The sequence below is a fragment of the Dipodomys ordii genome, unplaced genomic scaffold, assembly GCF_000151885.1.
Source record: "Dipodomys ordii isolate 6190 unplaced genomic scaffold, Dord_2.0 Scaffold282, whole genome shotgun sequence".
In the NCBI taxonomy this organism is placed as follows: domain Eukaryota; kingdom Metazoa; phylum Chordata; class Mammalia; order Rodentia; family Heteromyidae; genus Dipodomys; species Dipodomys ordii.
Genome location: NW_012267498.1, coordinates 495,163 through 505,583, shown reverse-complemented (window position 1 = coordinate 505,583; position 10,421 = coordinate 495,163). Strand labels below are relative to the sequence as shown.

At 51.3% G+C, this 10,421-nt stretch overlaps 1 protein-coding gene, 1 non-coding gene and 1 pseudogene across 2 annotated transcripts in view; 1 reads left to right on the top strand and 2 right to left on the bottom strand.

Annotated features, from left to right (window-relative positions):
* LOC106001273 (zinc finger protein 398-like) overlaps positions 1–710 on the top strand; it is a 12,280-nt gene extending 11,570 nt beyond the window's left edge. The window contains exon 6 of the mRNA XM_013036375.1: positions 1–710. Coding sequence (XP_012891829.1) covers positions 1–710 — 710 coding nt within the window.
* A 5,737-nt stretch (positions 711–6,447) lies between these two features.
* On the bottom strand, positions 6,448–6,519 carry Trnac-gca. Its single transcript has one exon. It is a non-coding gene; the product is annotated as a tRNA-Cys (tRNA).
* A 3,157-nt stretch (positions 6,520–9,676) lies between these two features.
* Positions 9,677–9,814, bottom strand: LOC106001278 (annotated as a pseudogene).
* Positions 9,815–10,421: the final 607 nt, after the last annotated feature.

The window sequence follows — 10,421 nt, the reverse complement described above, 5'->3', positions numbered from 1 at the left end:
GCGTGGCCAGCGAGCTGCGCCCGCGCAAGGCGCCGCCGCGGGCCTACACCTGCACCCAGTGCGGCAAGAGCTTCGTCCACCAGTCCACGCTCACCACGCACTACCGCACGCACACCGGGGAGAAGCCCTACGAGTGCTCTGAGTGCGGGAAGCGCTTCGGCCGCCTGTCCACGCTGCTGGAGCACCGGCGCACGCACACGGGCGAGCGGCCCTTCCCGTGCGCGCAGTGCGGCCGGCGCTTCGGCCGCCTGTCCACGCTCGTGGAGCACCGGCGCACGCACACGGGCGAGAAGCCCTTCCCGTGCGCGCAGTGCGGCGCCTGCTTCGCGCACAAGCCCAGCTTCCTGCGGCACCTGCGCGGCCACTCGCAGGAGAAGCGCTTCGCCTGCGGCCAGTGCGGCAAGAGCTTCACCTGCCGCTCGTGGCTCGCGCGCCATCAGGGCAGCCATGCCGGCCGCGCGGCCGCTGCCTGCGTGGCTTGCGAGAAGGGCGCCCCCGGCCCCGAGCCCGCGGGCCTCCTCGCCGACGCCGCGTGGGGACGACCCCCCGGCGGCCCTCCCGCCCCACCCGGGGGTGGGACCCAGGCCACCAGGGCGCAGGACCACCGCGCGCCCCCCGGCGACGGGCAGCCCGGAGGCCTGGACCAGCCAGGCCCTGGGCGGTCACTGCACTGTTTTCTCTCTCGGGTGAAGATGGAGAACGCAGGGTAGCACCCCGAGAGCGCTCGAAAGGGGTGAGGACCCAGGGCCATTGGTTCCCCTTGAATTCAAGCCGCCCCCCCTGTGAGTACTGCCTAAGGCAAGTCAGAGGGCCCGGCCTGGCCCGGCCCAGCTCTCTGCGCCTCCTAGGGGAGGGCTGCTCTCAGAAGGACAAAATGCCCAGGGCCACCTTGCTGCACAGAGGCTGGGCCTAGGCCCCCTGGAGGAAGGGGAAGAAATAAGAAGGGGGGACTTGATTCTGTCTCTGTCCATTAAGAGACACCTCTGAAGATGTCCAGAGTGTTTTTGTCGGTCATGGGGATTGTTGAGTTCTGAGAACTGAGCGCTGTCCCTGAGCCCTTTTGCTCAAGGCTAGTGCTCTGCCACATTGAGCCACAGCACCACTCCTTTTTTTTTTTGGTCTGGTTGTGGGGCCTGAACTCTGGGCCTGGGCGTTGTCTCTCAGCTCTTCAGCTCAAGGCTAGCGCTCTACCACTTGAACCACAGCACCACTTCCGGCTTTTTTCTTTTTGTGGTGCTGAGGAATCGAACCCAGGGCCTCAGGCATGCAAGGCAAGCGCTCTACCACTGAGCCACCTTCCCAGCCCCCACAGCACCACTTCTGGTTTTCTGATCGTTAATTGGAGATGAGTCTCAGACTTTATTCCCCAGGTTGGCTTCTAACTGCAATCATCGGATCTCAGCTTCCTAAGTAGTTAGGATTACAGGTGTGAGCCACTAGCATCTGGCTTGGAGTTGTTTTTTATTAGCAGACTCAGTGCTTTGAGCGCAAACTTGCTCACCTCTAGCTATGCCTGTGGCTTCCAGCATGCTAATACGTAGAATCTGACGTGGCCTCTGATCGTGCCTCCCTGTAATCGCCAAGTCCATGTGCCCCTTAGGTACACAGCCTTAGTGACTTGTGACAGCTTCATGGAAACTCCGATTCCCCCCTTCCCATTCATCAGGAGCCGGGAAAGACAGTTTTGTGGGCACTTGGTCCTAGAGAGTCTGGCCTGACTGTGACCCAGCATGCAAGAGCAGCCACCATGTCCCCTATGAGCCACTGTCTTGTTAGCAAAACACTTGCCTTGAGTTTTGGATGGGGGAGGCAGGCAAAGAGTCCACCCTGAGGCCTCAGCCAAAGCTGGCCATTGGAGGCAGAGACAAAACCAAAGCCTGCAAGAGGTGATCTCCCTCCAGCAGTGGCACCTGGGGACACTCAGAAACATGGGTCGGGGTGTGAGCACAGTGTCACAGGCATGCTGAACATGGAGGGGAAGGAAGTGTGTGTTGCGCCCCAGCAGTTGGAGAGTCCCCTTGGATCCTTAGTGGCCCGTCACCCTCTCAGTAGTTGAAGCTAGCTGGGCTGTTGATCTGAAACAGCTGGGTTGGTCAGTTTGCAGTCCTGCTGTTTTGATAAACTCGGGCGCTCCTTTAGCTACCAGATGGGTTTTAAGATCCCGCAGGTTTCACAGCCCCAGATGCTGTCGTCTCATGTCTTACACCGGTACTAGGAGCGGATGCCTGTGTGCTCAGTGGCCCGCTGCAGTGCCTGGCGCTGTTCCTGCCATTTCCTCCACTTTGGAGGGCACGGGTGCAGATGTGGTGAGCTGGGCTGGGCTCAGGCCATGTGAGATGGCTCCTCACAGCACCACCTGGGCTTCCAGATCTGCTGCCCAGAGTGAATTTTCTTGAACTCTGTAATGTGCCATAGTTGCTTGAAACTTGTAAATAAGAAAGCATTTGTGAAGAATTGTAAACTCTCTCCTCCCTGTTGCAGACTGTCCTTGTTTCAGTGCATTCGACCTGGATTCTGAATTACACTTATTTTCAGCTGAGCTTGCAGCCCAGGACAGGGCCCAAAGGAAAGTGGGGTCTGGCTGTGCGTGGGGCGGGGCTGCCGGTGCTGGCAGGCAGCGGCCTCCACCTCCGCACTGTGAGCAACCTCGAGAAATCACCTGTGTTTAGGGACTGAGTGAATAAAAAAAAGTTTTCATGAGTGGTGCCTTGCCTGGCCAGTTTCAGTGTCGTTGATATAATCATGCCAGTTTCACCAGTGCTTCTCTGCCACTTCTCATTTTGACTACTCATTTTTCATATATTAACTATCTCACCAAGTCCAGGATCCACTGATCGTAAGATGCCTTTGTTATCTGCTTTCATCACAGCCGTTTCATCAGGACTCTGTTTTCAATGCTGGGTATGAAATGCTTCCCAACTGAAGACATGGTCCCCATGGGGAAAAGTACACAAGTGGCAGGTGTCCTTTTAATAAATGACAATTGCATAGGTGGCCTACAAGTAACTAATTGCTACTTGTTCTTGACAGTTGGGTCAAATGGTTCATTTTTAGGGAAAAGAAGTTTGTGTGTGTGTGTGTGTGTGAATTGTGAGCCTTGAACTCAGGGCCTAGGTGCTGCCCCTCATCTTTTTCTCTTAAGGCTTACACTCTACCACTTTAGCTTCATTTCTGACTTCTTGCTGGTTAAAGATAAGAGTCTCAGCCTCCTAAGTAGCGAGGATTATAGGCATGAGCCACTGGTACCCAGCCAAGGAAGGTCTAAGAGGTGAAGCCAGAACAGCACTGGGTCTTGTCAAGATGGGGTAGCAACAATTGAGCCCCAGGATGCTCTTGAATGCGCCCTGGCTTCAGTTATTTGGAGTCTGGTTATTTCTGGGCACCAAGGGGTTCAGCTCCAGCAGCAGCTCCGGCCATCACTCTCAGGCCAGGGTGGCCTTCATCCAGGGTGCCTGTTCCTCACCCGCAGAGAGTCCCCATGGGCCTCCAGGAATAAAGATGACTGGCTCTCGGGCCTCTTAGTAAATGTATTCTAACATTTTGTTGAGGACTGGCCTGTGTTTTCAAGTTGAGAATAAAGCGGTAACAGCTAATGTGCTAGTTGAGATGGGCCATCTGGAGGAGGTAAGTAGGCTTTGGGAGGGCCTTAGGGTAGGGTGGGATGGTGACCACACCCTTCCCCCCACCCCTCCATGCTCTAGAAGGCCTTGAACTCAGTGCCTGGGTGCTGTCTTGGAGCTTTTTCACTCAAAGTTGGTGTTCTACCACTTGAGCACAAGTCCACTTCCAGTTTTTTGGAGGTTCATTGGAGCTCAGAGTCTCAGGGAGTTTCTTGCCCAGGCTGGCTTCGATTGTGATCCTCGGATCTCAGCCTCCTGAGTAGCTAGGAGTACAGGCGTGAGTTGTTGGTGTCTGTTTCCCATGGTGGGCCTAGGAAGAGGCAGCACAGCTCTACCCCACGAGGACCTGGCAAGGTGCTGGCAGCGTGCAGGGCAGGAAGAGGATCAGGCTGTGCTGGCGCCTTGGGCTCAGACTTCAGCCTCCCGAACTGTGAGTGTGAAGCCACAGCTGGTATTGCATGAAAACCTGGGCAGACTACACCGTCCTCAAAAGGTTTCTGATCTTAATTTCTTCCTTGTTCCTGTGCCTTTCTAGAATGTGTGTTATGTCTGTGTCTACACTGGGCTTCAAGGTCTGCAGGTTGTTTCTCAGCTTTTTTGCTCAAAGCTGGCACTCTACCACTTGAGCCATCCCTCTGCTTCAGGGTTTTTTTTTGTTTTGTTTTTTTTTTGGTAGTTTATTGGAGATGAGTCTCACAGGGCTGGGAATGTGCCTCAGTGGTAGAGTACTTGCCTAGCATACATAAAACCCTGGGTTTGACTCCTCAGTATCATAGAAAAAGCCAGAAATGGGGCTGGGAAAGTGGCTCAGTGGTAGAGCGCTTGCCTCGCATGCTCGAGGCCCTGGGTTCGATTCCTCAGCACCACATAAGAAAAAAGCCAGAAGTGGCGCTGTGTCTCAAGTGGTAGAGTGCTAGCCTTGAGGTGAAGAACTGAGGGACAGCACCCAGGCCCAGAGTTCAGGCCCCATGACCGGACCCCCCCCCAAAAAAAAAAAAACAGAAAAGCCAGAAATGGCTCCTGGAGGAGTGCTAGCCTTGAGCAAAAGAAGCTCAGGGACAGCGCCCAGGCCTTGAGTTCAAGCCCCAGGACTGGCAAAAAAAAAAGTCAAATTTTGTTGCCCAGGCTGGCTTTGACTTGTGATCCTCAGATGTCACCTTCCTAGCTAGGATCCCTCCGTGCTCCCCCCCCCCACTAGCCAGATGAGGCCTCACTATGCTGCCCAGGCTGGTCTGAAATTCCTGGGCTCACCCACCTCTGCCTCCTGAGTGCGGGTACTTCACACCTGCCACAGCTTAAATGTTTATTTCTTGGAAATGGAGTCCCAGATGTAGCGTGACTGAGTCAGTGTGGTAAAGACAGATTGTCAAATTGCTTTCCAGAGGGGTGTACAGGACTGTTATGGGGAGCACACAGCCTTGCTGTCTTGCAACGTCAGTGCTAGATGCCGAGCGAAAACGACAACATGGAAAGCCGTGACACAAGCAGTAACTCTCCATCTGGAGAGGGGTCCAAAGAGGAGTCCTACATTTTAGTAACAGCCTCTCTCTCTCTCTCCTTCTCTTCTTCCCTTTTTCTCTTTCTCCCCCCTCCCCTTCTCCTCTTTCCCCCTCCCTTTCTCTCCCTCTCTCCCCCTTTCTGTGGTCTTACTGTGTTGTCCTGGCTGGTCTTGAACTCCTGGACTCAACTAAATTCCCCACCTAAGGCTCCCAAGGAGCTGGGAGACAGGCATGTGCCCTCACGAGCGGCTTGGCACCTGACAGGAGAGAATTCTGATAGCATTGGAGCTCCGGGCAGTCAGCTGCTTCTCTGCTATTTCTATTACTGTAGCCTAAAAAGATACATTTATTTTGCATGAGATGAAATTAAATGTCTGCTGCTCACAGCCAAAGTCAGCAGAAGCTGATTCTAAAGGTAAATGGGTATTAGTGAAAAGCACAGTGGCAACTGGAGAAACCGCTCGGTGGAGTCTGTCTTTGGGGAGATAGCAGTATTTGAGGGCAAAGGTGATAACAATAAGGAAACAATGGGAAAGTGTAGGAGCTTGAGAAATGGATGCTGAGTAAACAGAATCCACAGCTGTCCACAAGAGGGAGCGAGATGACCAAATGGGAACAAAGCTTTGGTCCAGTGATTTGTGAGTTGGAGGATGCAACAGGAAAAAGAGATGAGGAGTGTTTCCATCATCATGTGATGCCAAACATGGGCTGAGCATGCGCCTTCCTCATAATCCACCCCACCTGCAGGCCAGTGTTTCCCTGCCCCTGCAGCTCTGCGGACTTCTCTCCTGTTCCCCATGCTGCTGGAAGATGCATCAGGAAAATAGTTTCTGGCTGGGCGCCAGTGGCTCAAGCCTGCAACCCTCGCTATCCAGGAGGCTGAGATCTGAGGATTGCACTTGGAGGTGGACAACTCCATGAAACTCTTATTGCCAATTAACCAGATAAAAGGCCCAACTCTGAGGTGTGGCCAAGTTTAGTGTGCCAGCATTGAACAATAAAGCCAAGCATAAGCAAGAGACCCTGAGTTCAACCCTACACACACACACACACACACACACACACACACACACACACACACACCAACTGCTGAAGATTTTGGATTTTTTCTCCACCTGGAATCCTGGACAGCAGAACTGTTGCTACCAATGCCCTCAGAGAAGGCCCTGGGGTGGCACTGGTTTTCTCCAGTGTTCCAGGCACTGAACCACAAAGGTGGCGGTCAGTAGCCAGCCAGCATCCTCCTGGAGGGGACTAGAGAATGTCTCTAAGCGAGTAAAACTTGATTCATCATCAACTCAGCTGAAGGAGGAAAAGATGTCCTCCAAAGGGGGCACCTGGATTTGAACCAGGGACCTCTTGATCTGCAGTCAAATGCTCTACCCCTGAGCTATACCCCCTTTTACTAAGGAAAATAGGTAATTCATACTGTATGTCCGCTCTCATACATATAGCTGCTCACTCTGACTCTGCAGAAAGCAGCTGGTCCTGTTTAACTAGATGTCACAACCAGCCTCATTGAACGAGATGCCACTGCCAATGGACACCAGCATGGAAGGTCAGCCTTTGAGACAACAAAAGCTGTTCCTGCACACACGCTGAAGATGAGACTCCGGAGACGCCGCTCTGATTCCTTTTCTTCCTCACCTCCTCTTCCACTTCCTCCTTTTTTGAGACAGGGTCTTGCTAATGCAGTCCAGGTTAGCCTGCACTATGAACTGTTACTACACAGCCCAAGCTGCCTGGGTCTCACAATAATCCTGCCTCTGCCTCTTGAGTGCAGGGACTACAGGCATATACCACACCAGGGTGACAGCACTCTCTCTGAGTAAGGACTAGACCTCTTGTTGCCAGCTTTGCCGTTGAGGTCATGTGACCTCCCACCTCTCCTTCAAATTCCACATCCACGTAAGACACTTGGACTTTCCCATTTCATTTCGTCTCTGTGTTACGTATTCTGCCTCTAGCAGTACCTTGATGATCAGTGTAACTCATGCATCTTAGGCTGCATCTCAACAACTTGCCTAAGTCCAATGAGAAAGAGCACACGCTGTACAAAGTGGACTGGTTATTTACACACACGCGGCGAGGGGCAGCAGAAGTCTGGAATTGTGATGAGCAGGTTCCCTGAGACTCAGGAAGGCTGCTCAGGAGTCTCACCTGTGCATGTTCCATTTGCCCCCAGCTGAGCTGTGTACCCCAGGGGTCGTGTGAGCTGCCACGCTAAAGAACTGAAACAATTGCCAGGCACTGGTGCCTCGCACCTGTTATCCTCACTACTCAGGTGGCTCAGATCTGAGGATTGTAGTTCTAAGCCAACTCAGGCAGGGAAGCCCTCAAAATTATCTGCCATTAACCACCAGAAAACCAGAAGTCGAGCCATGGCTTAAAGTGGTAGAGTGTGTTAGCCTTGATCAGAAGAAGCTCAGGTCAGTGCCCATAACCTACAGGGGGGGTGAGAGAGTGTGTCATGTGTCCTTAGACATGACCTCGTGACTGGGAGTGTATGATCCAGGAGCATGAGACAGAAGCAGTGGATTCTATGACCCCGTCTCAGAAACAGATACAATAGTCTGTTCATTAGAAGCATGTTCCTAAGTCCAGCACACATTCAAAGGAATGTGCGCTTCACATCTTTAAAGGAGAAATATCAAAGATTTGTAGATATATTTTTAAATCACCATGGTCAGATCACAGTTGAAGGAATGTAAAGTGAACTGGGCTGAACTTACTGACATGGACTCACTAAGCGAGATTTCCAGGCCCTGCCGTCCGTGCAGGAGCGCGGCTGGCCCCACGGCTTCAGAGGGGGGTCTGGATCAGCACTGGGACCATTCCATCTGTGGTTAAATGCAAACTGAATCTGCTCCTGTGTGCATGGCCAGCTGAAATGCAGACCAAAGGTAAACCACAGCTGGACACTAGTAGCTCATATCTGTAATCCCAGCTGCGCAGGAGGCTGAGATCTGAGGATCACAGATTAAAGCTAGCCTGGGTAAGAAAATATGGGAGACTCATCTCCAATTAACTACGAAAAGAGGCAGAGATGGAGGTGTGGCTCAAGTGGTAGAATGCCAGCCTTAACCCTATAGAGCAAATGAGAATGAGGAGGGAGGCCCTGGGTTTGAGCCCTAGAACTGAGCCATGTTCAATGATGTTGAAATAGCAGAGCTTCCTTGGCACATGGTCGCAACCCAAAGGATGCTCAGCTGACTCAGCACCACAATCCCTGCATCCTGCGTGCACACCGCTGTGCTCCAGTGACTCAGCACCACAATCCCTGCATCCTGCGTGCACACCGCTGTGCTCAGGTGACTCAGCACCACAATCCCTGCATCCTGCGTGCACACCGCTGTGCTCGGCTGACTCAGCACCACAATCCCTGCATCCTGCGTGCACACCGCTGTGCTGTCTTCTTCCCTTGGGCACAGACACGATGAGTAATTTCTGTCTTTTGTCTTTTTCTTTTGTTGTGTGTGCCAGTGCTGGGGCTGGACTCAGGGCATGAGCAATGTTGCTTAGCTTTTTCAATCAAGGTTAGCACTCTTATCACTTGAGCCCAGCTTTGTGTGTGCGTGTGTGCGCATGTGTTTGATTGGAACTAGGAGCCTTATGGGGCTGGGAATGTGGCTTAGTGGTAGAGTGTTTGCTTAGCATGCATGAAGCCCTGGGTTCAATTCCTCAGAACTATATAAACAGAAAAGGCCAGAAGTGGTGCTGTGGTTCAAGTGGTAGAGTGCTAGCCTTCAGCAAAAGAAACAGGGACAGTGCCCAGGCCCTAAGTTCAAACCCCAGGACTGGTGAAGAAAAAAAAAGTCTCATAAACTTTCCTGCCAAGGATAGCTTTGAACTAAGATCCTCAGATCTCAGCCTCCTGAGTAGCTAGGGTTACAGGGGTGAGCCACTGGTGCCTACTTGAGTAATTTATTATTATTTTTTTTTTTGGTCATGGGGCTTGAACTCTGGGCCTGGGCGCTGTCCCTCAGCTCTTCAGCTCAAGGAGAGCGCTCTACCACTTGAGCTACAGCACCACTTCCGGTTTTCTAGTGGTTTATTGGAAATAGAAATCTCACGGTCTTTCCTGCCTGGGCTGGCTTTGAACCGCAATCCTCAGATTTCAGCCTCCTGAGTAGCTAGGATTATAGGCGTCAGCCACCGACACCCGGCTTCTTTATATATATATAATATATATAGATATATATTATATATATATGCTTTATTGTAAATGAAAATTAAGAGACTACAAAAATATTATGAAGCAGAAGGCACCCATTGTAGGTTAAACTGACTCACTCTGTAGGGGGCACAAGGACCACACCCACAAAGGTCATCAATAATGAGATTACTGACAGCATATTATCTACCAGCTGAAATTTCACTTTAAAAACAAATGTAAGGGGATACTGGCAACTGTTGACCTCTTAGCCAGGGAATTAAAAAGAGAAATCATCTACAGGTGCCTCAAGTCTCCACAAACACAGTTTTACAGAAATAATCCTAAATTAAGCAAGAATGTCAGGTGATGTTGGAGCCTGCTCTTGAGAGGCAGTCTGCATTTTAGGATGTTTGATCACACGCTTTCTCCTGCTGGATAGTTTCCTTTGAAGGAAGAGTGTTTTTTTCCTCAGCATTAGTTTTCTTCAGTTTTGATCTGTCAAACTTCTCCACTTCGGACATGTCTGGCCTGTCACTCATCTTGACTGGAGTCTGGTGCTCCCGCGGGGACGCTGCCAGGGGCAGGGCGCTGGCTGGCTCCGAGCCGGTTGGGTCTGAGTAATTTATTTATAATCAATAGACTATGGCATAGGTAATGGGATTTCTACCAGTGATAATAAAGGATATCTTGCCAATTGAATGCAGCTGACCAGTTGACTACACATTAATCATGAATAACAGATTCCAATTAACCACCACATATTAAAAGGTACAAGTAGAGCTGTGGCTTCAGTAGTAGAGCTCCAGCCTTGAGCAAAAAAAAAAAAAAAAAAAAAGAAGCTAAGGGACAGCACCCAGGACCTGAGTTCAAGCCCCAGTACCACACCCAAAGCACAAAATGAAAAGAAACTACACGTTTTCTATTTTACATAGCAGCTTCTCCATCCCAAATTGTATCTCATCGTTACATAGCAGCTTCTCCATCCCAAATTGTATCTCATCGTTTCTAGACATTCAACTGGCCCCTCCTATCAGTTGGCCCACTAGAGTTTTACTGTGTGTTTTACTGCAGCCTGACTCATCCTATTTCTTTTGAGTACAAGCTTGGTATAAAAAATTACAGTCAGGAAACAGGAGGAGCGAGGGC